The 21,677-nt window shown below is 45.0% G+C and overlaps 1 protein-coding gene across 2 annotated transcripts in view; it reads right to left on the reverse strand.

The window, feature by feature from the left end:
- Positions 1-21,677, reverse strand: part of PCYT1B (phosphate cytidylyltransferase 1B, choline) — a 116,784-nt gene that overhangs the window by 46,124 nt on the left and 48,983 nt on the right. For both annotated transcript variants that reach the window (XM_074359604.1, XM_074359603.1), the window contains exons 4-7: positions 18,224-18,375; positions 15,631-15,709; positions 6,435-6,577; positions 3,608-3,796 (exon numbers count right to left, since the gene is read on the reverse strand). In XM_074359604.1, the coding sequence (XP_074215705.1) occupies positions 3,608-3,796; positions 6,435-6,577; positions 15,631-15,709; positions 18,224-18,375 (563 nt within the window). The remainder of the gene's footprint in view (positions 1-3,607; positions 3,797-6,434; positions 6,578-15,630; positions 15,710-18,223; positions 18,376-21,677) is intronic.

Here is a 21,677-nt window from a genome sequence, read left to right on the forward strand (position 1 = left end):
AGACTGAAAATTAACATACTGGGCTCTGACAATCCACAAACCAGACTGAATAAATGGGAACAGAAAATCTTACAGCCACTGCAAATTAGATTGCGTGCTTCAGATTCTCAGAAGCAGTCATGGTAGCCAGCTGCCAGCACAGTCCCACCCCCTGGTATGCACAGCCTTGGGTAGGGGCCTTCCACAATACACCACGAGTAGTCTGTGTGACCAATGGAACATGGCAGAAGTGATGCTTTGGCACTTCGGATGGGAGGTCATAAAAGACTACAGCTTGCTTTCTTGGGCTCTCTCCCCCACCTCACTCGCTCTGGAGGAAGCCAGCTGCTATGTTGTTAGGACACTTGGGCAGCCTTGTGGAAAGACCCACGGAGTGTGGAAATGAGGCATCCAGTCAACAGCCAGTGTGGAGGAGGCTTGTGCAGCCCCCCATGAATGCCGTTCCAGCTGCCATCTTGATCGCCACCTTCCTAAGAAGACACTGTGTCCCAACCATCAAGCTAAGCTGCCTTCTGACCCTCAGATACTGTGTGAGATAATAAATGTTTGTTTTTAAGGCACTAAGCTTTGGGGTTATTTGTCACACACTAATAATGAATACAGCCCTGGACACGATGATTTCTGCTTCCTTAGGGAGAAAGTCGACGGTTCCTGTCCTGAATCTAGAAGACCTGGCCTCATGTGCCGTTTTGGCCACGGCCTTTGTCACAAAGCCTTAGAGGAGGGATTTGGGCCGACCCCCATTTCTCCACAACGTCACAGCCTGACCACAGAGGAATGAAGCTAAGTGCCTGTGTCCTGGGGCCACTCCTGTCATGAAGGATACAGTGCTGGCCTGGAGAAACAGGCGTGGTTCCAGCCTCCATCCCACTACCTCCAAACTCCTATGAGACCACGGGAAAGGTTTATAATTTTCCTAGACCTTTTCTTCTTTATAACACAGCTCTAATACTACCCTCTTCTGTGGTTAAAATGGGTAGACATCAAAGGACTTTGGGGGAAATAAAAGTTTAACCTGCTATCCAACTTCTAGACAGGAACCTCATCACCGTGTCGTCACCACCACCACCTTCCACCCAGAGACAGAGTGGAAGGCTTCGGATTTTCTATCATAGTTCTTGATATCAAACATGAGGTCACGGGGGGAGACTCAGACTATACCACGAGCACCAAACACAAACATTCCTGGGGCCAGGTGGGCAGCACAGGGGTGTCAAGTCAGAGGCGGTGGCGGCAAGGAAGAGTGGGGAATGGATACTGTCAACTAGAGGGTTCATGCCCTCCCTAAAAGAAAATTTTTAAACTCCGGTGAGAGCCAACCAAAGCACGTCTGCCTACTAAATTTGATCCACTAAACACTAAGTTGTAACCAAGCCCTGTCCAACACCATAAGCAATGAAAGGCTCAGGGTATTTACTGCTATCAGTGTAGAAATGCAGCTATCTATAGATGTCATACAGATCAATATAGACATGGAAGATTTATGCCTCACCATATCCTTCACAGATGCCGGAAGGTTCTGTGAATAGGTCTTCATCACACATCCACTCATTTCATCTAGAAATATTTATGGAGTACCTACTATAAGCTACATGCTAAACCTGTTGTACCAAATTTTGTACCCTTCCAAGTTTGGGTTATTTGTATCTGTACTGTATTGGCAGCTAATACAGATCCTCTATTTTAAGAAATGAGTTCCAGTCCCAAATCCACAAATAAAGAATTATTATAATAATAGCATATTCATGAAAAGCAAATTACTTATCTTGGCGTTTAACATCCTTGTAACTATTCCTGTACTTTTAATGTCAACAGAAAAAAAAAAGTTAACGTTTAAGTCTGGCTGATATGGTAAATTAATGTTAATAACAGTTTTGACACTAATAGCAAGTTTTAAAAAGAAAAACCTCCAGTCTCTTAGCTGGGTTTCATTTCTTAAAAATCACCTCAGCTCACTGTCACCGGATTCCCCTAGAACAATTCCAGCTACGATTTCACCTTCACTGGGAGCCTGAAACGACTCGAGTCTGTCAGGTTGTCCCTGCCTTTGCTCACTGGAGGTGGGGAAAACACCTACCCCCTTGAGGTCCCATACCAGGGCGTCTCAGCAGAGACGTACTTCTGAATCCCTGTAAACAAATGAACGCCTACATCATATCATTAAAAACCACTAACTGTTTTCCTCAGAGCCTGAAAATCAGTTGTGAAAATGTGAACTATTTAAGGTACACACCAGATTAATGAGAAATTTCAGACTGTGCTTTATCTTCACATCCTTCCTGAGTACCGTGCACATACAGGGATGTTAATAAATGTCCCATGAATCAAATTGATCTGAGCTGAAACCCAAGGGAAATGGAAAGGAACCCAACCCTTTGCTTCTCCACTCTTGTGAGCTCTTTCTAGAAGTCATCGAGGGCTCAAGCAGCCCCCTGCAAACCCTCCACCCCTCTCAGACTTAGCCAACAGGACATGGTTGGACTACGACTGCCACCTCTATCATCACTTAGAGGATGCTAGTTTGAGCAAAGTATCTCTTCTAACTTCTCAAACATTATTCTTTTTCTATTATTAATTGAGTGTTTTACGTTTGGATAATCCTATAATGAACCAGCTCAAATGAGCAGAGAGGCAGCAGTGACAACGCATCAATAAAATAATTAAGTCGAAGTGGATTTGGTCGGAGACTTCTCATGTCACAATAGGATATCTAGGCTACTTAAAATCAGGGAAATCAAGTGGAATCATTCCTTTCTGTTCTAAAAGGAAAGTTAGCTTTTAAACTCTTTCATAGGACCCTCATTCCCTCCATTGATAACACTGGTTATTTACTCTCAAAGTGCATGCACAGTAGAAATACCAATGGAATACAAGGTGGTTTCCAGAATTTTCTTTTCCCTTTCCATAATTTTCACTCAGAATTCTATATAGAATTTAGGCAAGAGACCCCCATCTATGTTTTCTGTCTCAGTTGTAAGATTCAGATCACGGCCTCAGCCTCCTAAGACCTTTTGGCCGTACCCCAGCATGTACATGCCATGGAGTAATGGGGGAAATCAGGACGTGTTTGGCACAGACGCAGGGCAAATCCTACCTCTTCTCTCACTCTCTCTTCCAACCAATGAAAGACGAGTTCCTGGCAACAAAAGCAGACCAAGGCAGCTACGTTTCTTTTGTATCCTCCTCCGCTGGTTGATCCACACACCATTAGCTTTGTCTTACAACGCAAACACAAGTTCCATGGTGCCACTGACCCACTTCACCCTCACCCTCAAGCTGCGCATCATCTCCAACCGGGAGACTGGGATGGGCTACGGAGCCAATCTCTGCAGTAGCAGACACTCGGTGATTACCAAATGGTGTCAAACGTTGGCCAAGAAATAGAAATAGAGACCAGAGCTGGCCTTGAGCGCTACTAGGTGCCATATTGAAAGGTAAAGCAGAAACTAAATAAGGAAGTGAGATGGACTTGAAGTCACTAGGGCTAATGCCCAAAATGGAAGTCACATATTGGACTCAGATAAGGGACACCCTTGAGCAGTTCCTTGGAAAGGAGGATAAACTGAAAACACCCATCACTGGTGGGCCAAATGGAAGAATTACATACCCATGCTCCATCAGGCCCAAACAGTTCTAGGAAGTTGCCAATGAATTCTCTTGACTTCTCTTCCCACTTTTGAATTAGATCATGACTCTTTTCTTCCACTCTGTTAACAAATTCCTTTGATCTTTCCTCCACATTTTTGACCTTTTCCTTCATCTTGTCTACCTGGTTTTGGAAGCGGTACTTCTTCTCCTGGTCAAAAATGAAAGGAGAAAGAAATGGATTTATCCACGAGGGCATGAGAGAGATCAATCATTCACAGAACACTCATATTTTATTTCAACTTGTGTGTGTCCTTAATCCAAAGAATCAGGATGTTGCCATTTCCCCAGAGCTGGATTGACGGGAAGGCACATCTCTTGTAAGACAAGTCATTTCTCATTAGGCTACTTGAATGTGTACAGTGAAATATAAGTGGTTTTAATATTCTCTTTCTTGTATATATCAGAGTTGAGTTCACTTATATAAGAACCAAAAGTATATCTTTACTCTTTATTATGGACAGATACTGGCAAATACATCCCCTCAATTCTGCCAAGGTTTAGACAAAAATGTGAATTGTACATAGAACGGCCACTCAGAAGCTGCCTGAGTTCTCTGTTTTACTGGGACATTGCTAAAACCAATACTGGTAGCAATAAGTGGACCACTGGCTGGGCCTCAGAACCCATGTGTTATACTAAGATTGTCATTGTCATGATATTTTCCATTAAGCTAACAGAACTGCATCAGTTTCCTTGGTGACGAAGAAAGCTTTTGTTCTGGTAGCTTCTATGGCCTGGGATTTTGTTCTTATAGCTTTTACGCAGCATTGCTCTACCTACGTGCCTGGAAGGCACCGTATGTTGGGCAAGCCACGTGTCACCTCTAAACCTCAGTTTTCTCATCTGTAAAATGGGGATAATTATTATCCCTACCCTATAGGGCTGCTGTAACAATTAGATAAAGCATGTAAAGTGCTTGGCACGAAGCCTGGCACTTAGGAACAGTTCAGTGTGTGTTCGTTGTTTCATTACTATTAAGCGGCATAGGCATTTAATCACATTACCTGATCAGAGTGGTATCAAAACCATGAAAATAACACAAAACAAAGGGTCTTTTCCTCCATGAAATCGTAATACATCTTCTCCTGAAGAGGTAATAAGGTTGATCATTTTTCTTCACTATATGAACTGAAGTTCATTTCATATTTCAGAATTTTTTGAGACACATAGATTATTACAAAACTGGGTCCGGATTCCCCGATCTAGACCTTACAAACCTGACTGCAGCCGCAGGGTGAGGTGTGAGCTGTACGTGCTGCCACCCAGCTCCACCTACCACACGCTGATCACACACAGCTCTCAAGAGCGGCACCGAACACCGGAATGAGCACTGGACCAAAAGTCAAGACGCTGGGAGGCTGCCGCTACCGCCACCTCTACTTTGCTTGAGGGACCTTAGCCAGGTCGCCTCTCTGAGCTCAGCTTTCCTCATTTCTAAGTTGAGGGACTCGGACTGGGTGACTGACTCCCACCAGGTTCCTGCCACCTCGGAGGTTCTGGGAGTCACCGACACGCCCACCCATTTGATTTTATCTCAGAGCTGCAGCTGGGTTTGCTGTCACAGAAAGGCAGAGGGCGTGTCCACACTGACTACACCATCCCACGAGCTAAGTGGCTTATCTAAAGGCTGTTTACAGAGCACAAGCAATAACTTTGGGAAGTGGCTCAACATGCTTTTATGGGTGACTGAATTCAATTTAAAAGAACAGACGGTTTAATTTATTGAAATAACCAGGGCTTTATTCTCTATAAGATACCATATCATCACTTTGCCTGAATTCTTTTCAGCCACTTGTGCTGGTACCACTTGAACCCAGCATTTTCCATTTTGTTGCCCAGTTTGTACGAAACCACAGAGCCCGGGCTCCTAACCCTCTCTGCCTGGCGAGGACAACTGATTCATGATGAATCACGATGAATGAACCACTCCTAATTTTGAAGGCACCAACAATCGATTCGTGGAAGCTGCTGGATCATTGTGGCTGCATGTAATTATAAGGATCTAGTTTTGTAGACAAATCACTCTTGGAAAACCCACCATCTCTTTTTGGGGGTGAACATTCTGTATATCAGCTCCTCGGAGGCCAGGCAAATACAGCCATCCAGACTCCCGAACATCACCTCCAGCAACTGGGCTGCCGTCTTTGCTTTTTAACAGCTTGTTTTGCTTGTTTTAAAGATTGTTTGAACGGTTGCTCTATTATTAAACTAACAGCAGCTCTGTGGGAACAATACAGCAGAAATACAAAAGGAAGCCATAGACTCTGGGCTTTATTTAAGCAGCTGTAATTTCTCTGGACAATTTTAAAAAAAAACCTGGTTGTTAAGGTTTCTAATGAGCATCTGTAAGGCCTTAATAAAATGAAAATTTAAAAACGTTAAAACAAGACAGCATTTTCTCTGGGTTTAGCTCCTCATTGCCTCTGCCTTCCTTCCTTTCCTTTGAGCAGAAGACAACTCCTGCCTTTCCTGAAAGCAGATCTCCCAGAAACCTTTCCCCCAAGTCTGAGAATTCTCAAGGCGGGGGTGGGGGGCGGGGTGAGGAGGGGGCAAGGCAGCTCCTTTATAAAATGTGAAGCTTGCTCACTACCTGTATGCCTTGGTCAACTTATGTTACCCCTTTGGACCTTGGTTTCTCCATCTAGAAAATGGGGATAATAATACATCATTGGGTTGTCATGTTGACTGAATGAGACGATAAATGGAAACATCAAGAACACTTAATAAACGGTGGCAGCAGTCATGTGACGTGCCAGTCCTCAGCGGGTATGGGGCGGCGCACTTACGTTTATAAAGCTGACGTTCAGCTCCTTGGCCGTGTACCCTCTCTGCAGGTTGCGTCGGGCATAAACGTCATAGTCACGGACAATCCTGGTGATGATGTCTGATGTGGAGATGCCCTCCGTTCTCTGCGTTGGAACAAACATTCCTGCCCGAATAGGAAAGACGAGATAAACAGGAACAACTAAGGTGACCTCAGGTGTCCCATTGTCTTGAATGGCCCTCCTTTCCAGGACAGAGTGGCCGCTCCCAGGTGTGTCATTAAGGCTTTCACACCTGGCCCTAGCTGCCTCTGCCAGGCTCAGTTCCGTGCACTCCCTCCCTGCCAGGCATACGGCATGTTTGTCATCCTGGACCTGTTCCCTGGATGCGCCGTGCAGTTGCCCGGCTCCTGGCACTTGCTCACGCCAAGCCCTTCTTTTCTGCCCCGGATGCCCATTCCCTGCCACACCAGCTGCAGAGTTGTTCCTCATCCTACAGGGTCCAGCTTCAAGGCTATGTCTCCGGTGATGCTTCCTGACATCACCAGGCAGAAGCCAAAACATTTAGAACATAAACTTGTCTTCCATTAACAAAACTATTTTAGATATCTGTCTCCTTGGAGCAAGGGAACATCCGGGAAGCACAGATTATGCCCTGATCATTTCTGTGTCTCAAGCACCCAGTTTGTGTCTAGCACATGGAAGGTGCTCAATAAATGCAAATAAAATGAGTAAGTGGACGGAGCATAACAGTGAGTCAACAAATGAGTCAGGGCAACTCCCCTTCTTCCCCGAGGAGTTCTGCTTCACATTATAGCGAAGGAAAAGGATAGAGAGTGTACTATTTCTGTTGTCTCTGATCTAAAGACATGCCCGGCGAGGGGGGTGTGCTAGATGATTTTCTCTAAGAGCAGTCTACTCTGAATGGTGGTTTCTCCACTCAAAGGACCTTTCATCTAGACTCTGTAGGACGGAGTAAAAATAATGAAGCACAGAAGATGCCAAGTTCTCACAGAACTTCCTAAAGTCCTCAAAGATATATTTGTGTGTACCCATATATGTAACAAAATCACTGTAAAGAAAGGCTATCAAGAAATCACAAATGTCAAAGACAACAATCTGGTTCACGCTTGCACTTCTGTTATCAACTGAAATGATGTGTTGGCAACTGAGATCTTTCTACCCAATATGATAATGGTCCCTCAGAGAACCAGGCATGAGCCGGCATGATGGACAAAGCCTGGGGACCAGGGTGCTGGGTCCTCGGTTGGCAGACTTGGGCAAGTCATTCAAGCCTCAGAAGGCAAGTTACTTAACCTCAGTCTCCAAAGCTGAAAAATGGTGGCTGGACAAGGTGACCTTGGCCTCATCTGTACCACTTCCCTCTCCCTTACTCTCTACGCCCAATCAATTTCCTTCTTACTCACCAGCCTACTTCCTAAATGTCTCCCTAATTCACCCACTTTTCTCCAGCCTCCATCTAAACCAATCTAATCCCACCTTGTTCAAAGATTACCAGAGACTACAAACCAGTCTCCAGGGATGTCATTTTCTTGTCCCCTCAGTCCACTCTCCAGGTAGCAAGAGCCACAGAGCAGTCTTCCAAAATATAAGTCACATACCTGCTCAACATCCTTCATTGGCTCTCTGCTGTCCTCTGTATTTAGATTCAAATCTCTGACTTGACTCTGAAGCAGCTTGCCTCCTCTCTGCCCTGTGCTCCTCCCCAGTCTCGTCTCAGACCCTCCTTCCCGCTTCACTCCCTCAGCCAAGGCCCCTGTGCACCGTAGCTGCAGGGAGCACCATTCTCATTGTTTTCTATGGAGCCGAGCAACAGGCAGACCCTGCCTCGGCCCCGCCACGCTGGACTTCAGTGTCTGCCAAGACCGGCCCCCTCCCCTCACTCTGCCACAAACATACTCTCCACCGGGTTAACCAAGGACCTAGTCCAATGGTTAACCTGTTGGGTTTCACCATTAGCATCACTTCCTCAAGGAAATCTCTCAAAACCCAGCCGGGTCTTCCTACTTTTATTCTCTCCCGTGGTCCACCGCTCTTTTCCTTCAAATATCCCAAGACCACTTGTTCAAGAACCACTTTCCCCACTTGACTAGACGCTACACGAGGGAAGGGAGTGCTCCTGTCTTGTTCTTGTCCAGACTCCCCGCACCGAGTGACAAGCAGGCACTAGGAATATTTGCTGAACGAATGACGAGATGCATACTCATCTCTAAGTGCCTATCTCAATCCAGTTCCCTCTGCTTCTCTGGACACTGGTGAGTGTTTCCGTCTTCTAGCCCCAACGAGGGTGTCCCTTTGGAGCTCTCTTTTTGCCCGTCTGCACATTCACAGTACCCACAGCAGGGTGGCGCTGCTGCTGTTAGAGACCAGCCTCTAGTTTCAAATATTCTGTATCTCAGAGGACAGCATTGGGGTTTGCCACTTGGCCAGAAACTTCTTTTAGCATCTTCTAAGAAGGTGGACTCAAACAGAAAACTAAGTAGAAGGCAGAGGATGCAAACATTTAAACAGATGGATATAAATAGCACCAACTGATCCAATTGTCCAGGGGGCTCTGATGGGCCAAGAACCCTGTGGGGTCCCAAGCCAGGGTGCCTGAAACAGCATCCTCACCTTGGTGGGAGCAGCAGGGAGCTTTCTGGTAAGGACTGTGGCCCATCTCTCAGCAGGCAGCTAGTCCACCCCCGCCTCTGCCTGCTACAGTGTTAAGAAGATTCTCTAGCCACTAACTGATTTTAGCAAGCAAGTCACTTAGACGCTAGTGACATGAGCTCACTCTTTCTTTGAAGCCACAGGGTGAGGCCTCTGTGGCCGAGCGGCTGCAAGTTGGGATGGGGGAGAGATTTGCTTTGGCTGGTTAGGAGGTAGGTCTCTGAAAGAAGCCAAGCCCTCTGCTGACATAATGATGCACCCGGCTTCCTCCAAATCCTAATTATTGCTCTGCTAAAAATATTCAGTAATGAGCATGATCAGAGAACCTTTTTTTATCATGCTTTGCAGAATTGCGGTGTTGGGCTATGGAACTATTTTAAGAAGCAGCAAAGCACATGTTAATGAAGGAAACTTTCCACAGTAGTAGGTCATATTAGAGTGGTAAGCAGTAATGTGGACCTTCCAGTCTACTTCATTTAAGCTCCATCTTTTCATCCAGCTTTGCCGGAGAGTTTTGACATGTAGTTCTGACAAGCAGAGCAGAGGGCTATGAAGTTTAATTCATGCTCTCGCTACCTCTGGTTTCATATAAAGTGATTTTTGACTTTCAGAATAAACCCAGACTAGAGTATAGAAGCCCAATACGGACACTTATGCTGTTTCTGAGCATCCTTCTCTCCCACGATAAACACTCTGGCCTTCTCTACCTGGGCCCCAAACAGACTTCTACTGTCTCTCCCGCCTGGTGAGGAATCAGCAGAGTTGATCAGTGGGCCACAAGAAAGGGTCCTCACGCAAATGACAAGTCACACCTAAGTCTTATGCCTGTGCTCCCAGGGCCAGTAAAATACAACCTGACTATTCAATTTGGAGATGGAAATTATGGTAGATTAAAGATGGGCACAATTCCTGCCCCCTGGAATCTGAGCTGGCCTTAGTGACTTGCTTATAACAAATAGAATGTGGTATGAGTGATGCTGGGTGACTTCCAAGGCTAGGTCAGAAGCAGCTCTGTGGCATCGATCACAGTTGCTTGCTCTCCAGAAGCCTCCTCTCAGGACGCACACTCTTGGAACCCAGCCACCATGCTGTGAGAAGCCACACAACTCAGCGAGGCCACGTGTAGGTGCTCCAGTGTCAACTCCAGCTGACCTCCCTGTTGACAGCCAGCACCCACTGCCAGCCACTTAGGTGCACCATTGGGGACCCACTGCCCCAGCCAGCGTCTGACTACAACCGTTTGAGAGACCCTAAGCAAGAACCATGCAGCCAATCCCTGGCTGAAATCCTGTCCCACAAAATCATGAGCAAAACAAAGTGGCTCTTTTAGTCACTAACTGTGGGAGTCGTTTGTTACACAACAATATGATGATAAATTGCTTAGAGTTAGAAAAACAGTGGACCTGTTTCTACACCTAAACAACTAGAACTTGATGCTTTATGCCCTAAAATCAGGAAACTAACTTTTTCTTAGCTCACTGGAGGACACTCATCCAGGAATAAAACCACCAGCAAACGCTTGTTCCTACTCTACAAGGTAGCGGAGGAACTGTCATAGCAGGAAACCCTGATTCAATTAACCCTGGGGGTAATTCCAGGCTGGTGGGTGCGCTCGGAGGGGATTCATGTGTTAACCAACGACAGTCAAAACCATAGTAAGATGCACTGCCCAAGACAATCTACAGATTTAATGCAATCCCTATCAAATTACCCAGGGCATATTTCACAGAACTAGAACAAAAGCATAATAAAATTTATATGGAACCACAAAAGACCTAGAATTGCCAAAGCATTACTGAAGAAAAAGAAAGAGGCTGAAGGAATAACTCTCCCAGACTTCAGACAATACTATAGAGCTACAGTCATCAAGACAGCATGGTATTGGTACAAAAACAGACATAAGGACCAGTGGAACAGAATAGAGAGCCCAGAAATGAACCCACAAACTTCTGGTCAACTAATCTTCGACAAAGGAGGCAAGAATATACAATGGAATAAAGACAGTCTCTTCAGCAAATGGTGTTGGGAAAACTGGACAGCAGCATGTAAAGCAATGAAGCTAGAACACTCCCTTACACCATACACAAAAATAAACTCAAAATGGATCAAAGGCTTAAACATAAGACAAGATACAATAAACCTCCTAGAAGAAAATAGAAGCAAAACATTATCTGACATACATCTCAAAAATGTTCTCCTAGAACAGTCGACTCAAGCAATAGAAATAAAAGCAAGAATAAACAAATGGGACCTAATGAAACTTACAAGCTTCAGCACAGCAAAGGAAACCATAAGTAAAACAAAAAGACAACCTAAGGAATGGGAGAAAATTTTTTCAAATGAAACTGACAAAGGCTTCTTCTCCAGAATATACAAGCAGCTCATACAACTTAATAAGAAAAAAACCAACAACCCAATCCAAAAATGGGCAGAAGACCTAAACAAGCAATTCTCCAAGGAAGAAATACAAATGATCAATAGGCACATGAAAAAATGCTCAGGATCACTAATTATCAGAGAAATGCAAATCAAAACTACAATGAGGTATCACCTCACACCAGTCAGAATGGCCGTCATTCAAAAGTCCACAAACAATAAATGCTGGAGAGGCTGTGGAGACAAGGGAACCCTCCTTCACTACTGGTGGGAATGCAGGTTGGTGCAGCCACTGTGGAAAACAGTATGGAGATTCCTCAAAAGACTAGGAATAGACTTACCATATGACCCAGGAATCCCGCTCCTGAGCATATATCCAGAAGGAACCCTACTTCAGGATGACACCTGCACCCCAGTGTTCATAGAAGCACTATTTGCAATAGCCAAGACATGGAAACAGCCTAAATGTCCATCAATGGATGACTGGATAAAGAAAAGGTGGTATATTTATACAATGGAATACTATTCAGCCATAAAAACCAACAACATAACGCCATTTGCAGCAACATGGATGCTCCTGGAGAATGCCATTCTAAGTGAGGTAAGCCAGAAAGAGAAAGAAAAATACCACATGAGATCGCTCATATGTGGAATCTAAAAAAAAAAAAAAACCCACAAACAAAGCATAAATACAAAACAGAAACAGACTCATAGACATAGAATACAAACTTGTGGTTGCCAAGGGGGCGGAGGGTGGGAAGGGATAGACCGGGATTTCAAAATGTAGAATAGATAAACAAGATCATACTGTATAGCACAGGGAAATATATACAAGATCTTGTGGTAGCTCACAGCGAAAATAATGTGACAATGAATATATATATGTTCATGTATAACTGAAAAATTGTGCTCTACACTGGAATTTGACACACCTTTGTAAAATGATTATAAATCAATAAAAAATGTTTTAAAAAAAACCCATAGAAAGATGGAATGGGCTGCCCTAGGAGATAGGAAGCTCCCGATCACGGGAGATGTACAAGAATCAGTTCTACCAGGAGCTGGCGTGATGCCAAAGACAGCATAGATGACTGGGTTAGTGACCCTTAAGAGCCCATTCTACCTCACGAGTCTGACGGTCTATGAGTACCAGGAAATGGCTATGGCGGCAGCAGGCTGAGGATGAGGGATGGTGGGACCACCATGAGTAGAATTCCGGTGGCCCTCAGGAATGGGAGAAGATGGCTCTGATGGCGGATGCCAGCACTGAGGGCAGCTCAAACATAATGAGGTGTGTGTTAGACTCCTTGAAATCCCTAGTAAAGCATATTGTAACTCAGTAAACTAGAGTGTCTGTATGATGCCAGATAATGCTTTACCTTGTGTAGGAAGGTATGCATGGATACACCTACAGTGCCTATAGATGAGATGTACAGTAGAAAGTAGAAGAGCAGAATACAAACTAAGCCATGAAAAATCTACTTCTGCACCTACCTCTAGCTAAAATACCAATTCCAGCCCATCCCTTCTCAGACTCTTCTTTGCTCCAAGATTCTCAGGCAGCAACAGGCTTATGGGAAGTTTATGGAAGGTGGTCTGATGAAGGAAGTTGGATGGAAAAGCTAAGGAATTCAGGTTACCTTCCATCTTGGACAGCTCTATTTCTAGAGTCAGAAAAACCCTGACTCTAAGAGGATAGAAGTAATTACCTTTGCTCCATTTGTCTTTTTTAGTAATCCAAATGGCGATAACCTGGGGAGGCTGGGTATTTTAAAAACCCCAGCAATGACTATTTTGATTTTTAGCTGATTATTTGAAACCCTGTGACATTGACTGAAAACTTCAGCTCAGGAAAATGATGAGTACTGGGTCAAGCAGAGACTATTTTTCCATTATACGTTCGCCCAAAACAGCACCTACAATTTGTGAGTTCTCGCCTGCTATAAGGTAGAGCAAGAAAAATGCAAATTCATAGGTATAATTTCAAAGATCTTTCATTCAAATCATAGTCATTTTTGAAACAACTCAAATAGTAAGCCCTTCCCTCTTCTGATGAGATTTTGTTGGGCTGTGAGGCTGGTTGGGAGTAATTTAGTCCATGTCACCAACATCTCTTTCAGTAAAGAGGTGTGCGAGGGACTCAGAGGCCAAGATACCAACGGAAAGCAAACAAATTGGATATAAAGGTCCCTATCATTCAGGCCAAAACATTACCCTTACATCTAAATAATCTGAGTAATTCCACAAGACAGAAGTTTGTGCCCAAGCTACCTAGGTAAATGGCTCCATTCCCCGTGTGGCGGGAAGAACCCCTGCAGACAAGAGGCTTCCGTCTTAAGCTGCTCCCCCATCACCGTCCATAAATGCACTCTCTTGTTTAGCCAGCACTTAACAAGCACCATGAATGTACCAGGGACTGTGCTGGGGATGCAAAGATGGATGAGATATGGCCGTGGCCTGTGCCACTTCACTCAAGCTAGGGACACACACACACACACACACAACCAGGACGGCACGAGAAGGGAGCTGCACAGGAGGTCCACGTGCAAAGAGTGTCTGCATCTGAGGAGGGCAAGGGCTGTGATGAATTAGGCCCCAGGGAGAGAGGGCACGTCCAGCCTGGCTCCCCAGCTGCGACTAGACAAATATGCTCAGGAGAAGGGCATTCCGAGCCCAGAGAACAGCTGGAGCAAAGGTACTAAGCAGGGGCCTGTCTGGGAACCAGGATGGACTCCGTATGCCTGGAGCATAGGGCGTGTGGAAGGCAGTGCGCAGAGTTGAAGCTGGTGAGAAAGAGTCTGGGTGAGGCCGAAGGAGTTAGACCTGGTAACTAAACCCAGGAGTGGACAGAGAGACCAACGGGAAAATACAATGTCCCAGAAGTGGAAGCAAAGACAAGAGCATCTAAGAAAAGGAAGAACATGTTCAGCAGGGTCGTTATGCCCAGAGACCTGAACTGAGGCCGCTGGATTGGGGGGTCCAAAAGTCAGCTCTGAACTGAAGGAAGATGGGACAGAAGTCAGAGCACAAGTGGCTGAGGAATGACAGTGGCCAGTAAGACGAGGACCAAGCAAAGATGTGAGTGGAGGAGGAGGCAGGACGGAGGGCAGAAGGAAGGATTTGGCTTTATTTGTTTCTGTAGACTTCCACATGCTTGTAAGCCGAGAAGAAAGTACTAGAGAGTGAGAACCCTGGCTCGCAAAGGGAGGAGGAATGAAAGAAAACACTGTCCAGGGAAGGGAGAAGGCAGGTTCAGATAAGAGATTAGCCTAGGACGGAAAACATACTCCTCTTCCTCAGGATGCAGACGAGGCAAGGATGCAAGGACACAAGGGATTATGGGTAAATCCGGGCAGGAAGGGGAAAAGGAGGAAATAAATGTTACAAGGAGAATCCCATTATGGCTAGAAAGCACAGATCCTACTATAATGCCCCAAGAGCAATTTCCCTAGAGTCATAGCAGGAGTAGGAACAGAACTTGATGGAGGAATTAACTCTGCAGAGCCCACGATGGAAGGAAACCTCCCTCTTTCCAGCACCCTAATATATCCTTGGGGCTGACCAGAGTCTCTGACCTGAACAGAAATGCTTAGTGACAAAGGAGACAACTTCCAAAGCTCAGGCACCAAATCTGCCTTCCATGACAGCAGTTAACAGTTTCAGGAAGAAAAGAGTTTACCTGATTCCACAAATATTTATCCTGTTTTGTTTTGTTTTGGCCTCTGCATCTGGTACTTGAGGATATCATTATCATGTGATAGGACGACATATGGCAGGACTGGACTTCGGGGACAAGGAATCCAGATTGTTAGTTACCAATTATCTGTCTTCTTCTGGAAGGAACTTTCTTGGGAGTACAAAGTAATTTCATTGTGAACGAGGAAAATGATTGGCCTTTAAACAACAGGGTCCTGTGATGAACTCTAAAATCAAGCCTCAAACCGGAAGCTGAGTACTGTGGTGCTCAGGTAAATTTCTATATAAATACCTAGCTGGCGTCAGTGTCATGGCTGAAGCTTAGCACATGTCAGCAGAGGCTTGTAGAGGCTACTCGGGGACATCTGAAATCCCTCTGCCCTGTACGTATATGCTGCAGACCCAGGGCAGATGTCTCTTATGAAACCTGACTGTCATGCTGCCAGGGACAGGTAAGCGCAGAAGCAGCCCTCACCTGCTTCCTTTATATGCTTGTAAACATCATCAGAGCCAGCAGAGGAGTATGGGATGTCATCGTGGGCCACAAAGTCAATCTGTTGGAGAGAGAGGAGTGACGTCACCACTGGGACAGATGTGCACGTCTGTGATTTGAAAATACGTACATTTTTGAAAAAAAGCAGTTGTAATAAGCAGTTTATAATATCGACCTGAATCCTTGACGGAAAGGTATTCCCAACTGTCTCTGTTCCCATGAGCTGATGGGAACCAGATTGGTTTCTCTCCTTGCTGGTCCCTCTTTCTTCTCTTACCTCTGACAGTAGGTTTTCTTGGCCCTCTGTTCTTCTGCCTCTAAAATGTCTCCTTCAGAGAATTCATTGATGCTTCAGATTTTCATCACCCCTGCTATGATGAGGAACCAAAACTCTCATTTTCCTGTCCCACTGGTGGCCAGAGGTCCTCCCTGACACTTAAGTCACACTGTGTATCATAGAAATGGATTCACGTCTCTCATTTGATGCTCACGACCACCTTGTGAAGCAGATAGGGCAAGTATTATGATTTCATTTGGGGGCATAAGGCTGCTGAAACCAGGAAACTGGTCAAATTTGCCCCAAATCACCCTTTTCTCTTTTGCCACCCTAGCTATCACTTTAAACACCTGTCTGGAATTTAATTCATCCTGAAAACTGGTGCCCCTTCAAAGGCACCTCCATCTTCCCAGTTTACCTAGGCACCAAACAACTGGGAATCAGCCATCTTTCCTACTTCCTTCACTTCTATAGCACATGTGTCACAGGTTCCATTGTGTTTCTGTGTGTGTGTGCGTGCGCACACACGTACATATGGCCATGACTTCCTCTCCATTGCTACTATGCCAAATCCAAGGCTCCGTCACCTGGATTATTAATACCAACTAGTCCCTGAGCTTCTTCACTATAGGCTCCTTCCTCTCCCAGCCATCCCTCTGCCACATGCCACCTCCCGAAACAGAGTCCTCTTCTGGTCATCCTTGAGCCTGCTGATCTTTATCAGTTCCCCGTTTCCTGCTACATAAAGTAAAAAACTCCTGGCCTAGCTTTCAGAGCCCTTCACCACAAGGCTTCACTCCACCTTGAGAGGTAGCTTAGAGGAGCAGTTCACTTTTCCTGGGTACAGATTTCTGACCCATCACTTACTAGCTGTGTAACTCACAAATCAGTGGTAAGGATCATATCAGATTTCTCAGCCCTGGTACTAGCGACATTTTGAGCTAGAAAATTCTTTGCTGGAGGGGAAAGGTCTTTCTGGTGCATTGTAGGATTCTCAGCGGCAACCCTGGCCTTTTCACCCACTAGATGCCAGTAGCATCCCTTTAGTTGTGACAGCCAAAAATGTTTCCAGACACAGTTAAACATCCCTTGGGGGCAAACGAGCCCCCAACTTGAGAATCATTGGATTGAGTGATATAATTATTTTAAAATGCTAAAAATAATAACTGGTACACAGCAAGTACTCAATAAATGTTATGATTATCAATTCTATTCTTAGTACTCAAGCTCAGTTGTCCCTCCTCTCCAATGTGTAACAACAACAGCGTCTCAGGGTAACGATGAGAATGAATGTGATTCACCTTAAGAGCAAAGCACTTAGCACCGGGCTGGGCACATGGTAAGTACTCAATAAACCACAGGCATCATTACCATCATCCGTATCTCCATAATGCTTCGTACAGCTTGAAGCTACAATAGGTGCTTAGTGAAAATGTGTTAGTGATTGCTGGAAGTCAATCATATTGTAGTTTTTCCTTTTTTCTTTTATTCTTGCTGGGAAATTGTCTCCTCTGCTATTACCCATGCACATTTATCAGTATTCTCTATTCTCTTCTGTATCGTGAATTTAAAAATAGAAAAGAAAACTCTTAGAACAGCTTAATCTTATTTTTTTGTACTGGTTATAAAAGGAAAGAATAGCTCCTAATGTGGGGCTGGTAGGGAGATACAAAGCACATAATTCGATGCAGATCAAAAGAATTTCTCATGTTTTCAACTAATAAAAATCTTCTATCGGTAGGAGTCTTAGGGTCACAGAATCAGAGATATAAAGTTCTTTCCTTACAGGCTGGCCCCTGCCCTTCTGGGTAAGATGGGTGGTCATTTGTTCCATGAAAAATGATGCCCGAGAAACTGTAAGCCTCAATCATAACGATGGTGATGATGAAGATGATGACATTTTTGGAGCTCTTGCTATGGGCCAGCCAATGTTCCAAGGGTTTTACTACATGATCTCATTAGATCCTCAACACAGCCCAGTGAGAAAAGCAGCAATATCACCCATTTTACAGTTTAGGTGAGTGAGTTCAGTATCTTGCTCAAGGTCCCCCAGTTAAGAAGGGATAGAAGCTGCACATGGACCTGAGTGGCCAAGCTCCAGAGCCCACAGCGGGGAAGTGGGAGGCTATCAGTCCCCAGGCGGGGGCACAAGAGAGATGCTGCCTCACATGACACCACACGTCGGTCCCTGAAGTTACCTCTTTCAGAAACTGGATGTCTTTGGACTTTCTGGGTATAAGCTGTAGAAACAGACGACTCCCTAATTCTGCTACTTAGAGAATGTGGAAGAATGAGTACCTTATGTTTTTCCAGAAACTCTGGCGTGAGTGTCCACGGAGCATCTCTGATGACTTCATCCACATAGCGACAGTGTCTCAGAGCTTCGTATCTCTCTGCTTCGTTCATCACAGTGAAACCTTTGAATTTGTGGGTGAGGTCGTCACTGCAAACTGAAGCAAGCAAATGCATTAAAGGCTGTTAGCTGGCCCAGACCCTGCTCACAGCCATCCCAGTACAGACACAGCTTCTTCAGCAAGACAAAGAGCTCAGCCTTGCTATATGCAAGGCATAATCAAACTCAGTTTTTTAAGGGAACAAAGGATCAGGAAAGCGAAGCAAGCTGAAATCTACTGGCAATTGAGAATTTCATTTTCGTGCTAATTACAACTGCATTCTCCACTACGGCTTTTATTAAGATTATTCTCCACACTACTTCATGTGACTTGCCCATCTTTTTATTTCCCTACCCTACCCTTCGGTGAAAATTACTCTTCAGAAATAAAATGAACAGACAGAAAAGGGAGAGCAAGGAGAGAGACCGAGAGGCCTGAAATGGTAGAAGGTTTGATCGATTCCAATTCCTTTACAAGATCATTGTACTTAGTATCTCAAGTGTGATTCACATGCATGCACGCGCGCATGTGCGCGCGTGCGCGCACACACACACACACACACTTCTGGTCCCGGATTGAGGTCGTCACTAGACATTGCACCACACAATCAAGGGGAGAAAGTCACAGAATAGAAGATCTGGTCTAGCGGAATTCATCCTTCTCACATCCTGTCCTTTCTAGCTCTCAAGCTGCTCAATCTGCAAGTAAGATAATATTCTCCACTATCGGCCTTAGAAAATATTTGAGGATTTACATAGAAGTGCTTTGAAGTAAAGTGAGCAACAAATATTCTTCAATATCATACTCAGAATATATTTTTGTTGGCAAAAGCAGATTTTCTACATGTCAAGAGATGTCATTGTGGCTACAGTCCCCGTTTCCCAAGTTTACCTGTTCACTGCGGCCAGTCAGACTACCCTGGCTGCTCCTGAAGATGAGGTTTTTTTTCTTTAAGGTATTATGTACATACAATAAACTTACAAATTTTAAGCGTACAAGATACCTTTTAAAAACCAAACTAGAGTCATTTTCTTGGAGCCAAATCATGAGCCACATCTAGATCCAAAACTGGCCACAGAGTAAGTCCAGGCAACGGCCACACACAGCATCCTTGCAAACCCTCCTCCTGCAGCTCTCACACTCTGCATCCATACCATTGCTAAACTGCTGGTTCCTTCCCAGCACACCAGAAGCCACGTTCTTCTCACCGCCTCAACACTCCCTTCCCGGCCCATTCACCGTCTACCTTAGATTACTGCAGTGGCTTCCTCACTAGTCTCCAGATTCCAGCCTCACCCAGTCCCCAGCAGCCTGTTCTCATCAGCCAGAATGATCCCATTAAAACCTGTCAGATTATATCATTCCCAGGATCCAAACACTTCCCACCTCCCTCAGAGTAAAAGCCAAACTCCTCCAGCAGCCTACAGGCCCCTATAAGACCCACATCTCCCTCCACCCATTCCTTGCCTCTGACTGCATCTCCCATTGTGTCCCAGCCCTTGGCCTCTTTGCTGTTTCCTGAAGCCACCAGGAATACTCCTCCTCAGGTCAGGACTTTACACTGCCTGTTCCCCAAACCTGGACCGCTTGTGCTCCAAGTATCCATAGGGCTCACTCCCTCTCCCCTCTCAAGTCTTCCCCGACCTTCCTCTTCTAAACTGGAATCTGCCCCCACTCCTGGCAGGCCCCATCACCTCCCCACCTCCCCACTTGACTTCTTGCTATGGCACTCACTGTCATTTGTCTTATTCATTTATAGTTGATATTTCTCTATTAAAATATTAGCTCCCTGAGGACAGGGATGTTTGTCTGTTTCATTTTCTGATGGTCCATAGTAGGCTCTTAAGAAGTATTTGTTGAGTGAATTTACAGTGCCTGATACATATAGATGCCCAATAAACGTTTACTATGATTTAAAATAATAGATGTTTATTTACCTGCAGGTACATTTCAACCACATACATGCAAAGAATAGACTAGTGTGCCTCTCAATACCCACATGCATGCCTGCATATCTCCTGTACATACTTCCTGTGATGTTGTATAGACACATATAGAATACAGTGTGACACAGAAAACATTGTAGTGGTTTATGTTACCAAAACACCATCAACCACACTGCCGGCTCAAAAACCTTGGTAAGTATCAGAATCAACTAAGGAGCTTGTTAAACACGTCCAGGTCCCTCTCCTCAAGATTTTGCTTCAGTCAGTGCTACAGTCTGAATGTGTCCTCCCGAAATTCATATGTTGAAATCTTAACTCCCAAAGATAATGATATTAGGAGGTGGGCCTTTGCGAGGTGCTCAGGTCATGAGGGTGGAGCCCTCATGAGTGGGATTAGTGCCCTTATAAGGGAGGCTCCAGAGAGCTCCTAGCTCCTTTCATCATGTAAGAAAACAGTGAGAAGGTGCCAGCTATGAGTCAGGAAGAGGGCCCTCACCAGAAGGAGACAGAGTGGAGAGAAATCAACTTCTGCTGTTTGTAAGCTACCCAGACTGTGGTATCTTGTTACAGCAGCCCGAATGGACTAAGACTGTGGGTCTGGAGTGGGTCCCAGGCAGCTCTATTTCTGAAAAGCTTCAGGGAGGATTCTGAGGCATGCAATATTTGAAAGCCCCTGAAGCATATTATGAACATTTTGAGTAAAGAGCCCTGCCTGTGTTTCAATCACGCATCATGCCCAGCTTAGGGGAGGGTGGGTAGTAGGACCATAATGACTGTGTGATGTATTGATCCACTGGCTGCATTAGCTTTTGACTCCATACACGGGAATTATTTATGGGCCAAGCTATACAATTTAAAAATTGATCTACAGCTTTTTAAGTGTTCTTAAAAGACTTTACATTTTTGAAAGGCTAAAAAACTTTATTAAAATACTACCCCCAGAATTGTATTAAGCAAAAATGGACTTCATATCCATCAACTTTCTATTTTAAACAACAGAAAACCAGGCCGAGCCATATCCTCCCCACTCCATCTTTTGAACCTGCACCTCAGCAATTTGGTATAACTTCAAGATGACTGAGATAATGGCCTCCCTTCAGAGCACAGAGAAAACAAACATCCTGTTTATGCCAATACAGGGTCCTATTTTCCTATCCCAGGAGTGACCTCAAGAAGCAGCTGAACACGCTGGCCAGTTATTGTCTAAACATTAATTACGCCCAAAGCAGCACTGTTGTTCTTGAGTCTTGGCAACTGCACCCCGACAACCAGATGGAGAACTCTGCACAGTGGCATTCCGTGGATGAATTCACTGAGCTGTCTGGGAGCCCACGCTGTGGCTAACCTATGTGGGCAGCTCCGTGTGCTCAAAATGAAATATTACTAATACCTCGCAGGAGAGAAAACATAACA

This window comes from Camelus bactrianus, chromosome X (genome assembly GCF_048773025.1).
Source record: "Camelus bactrianus isolate YW-2024 breed Bactrian camel chromosome X, ASM4877302v1, whole genome shotgun sequence".
Taxonomy (NCBI): Eukaryota; Metazoa; Chordata; class Mammalia; order Artiodactyla; family Camelidae; genus Camelus; species Camelus bactrianus.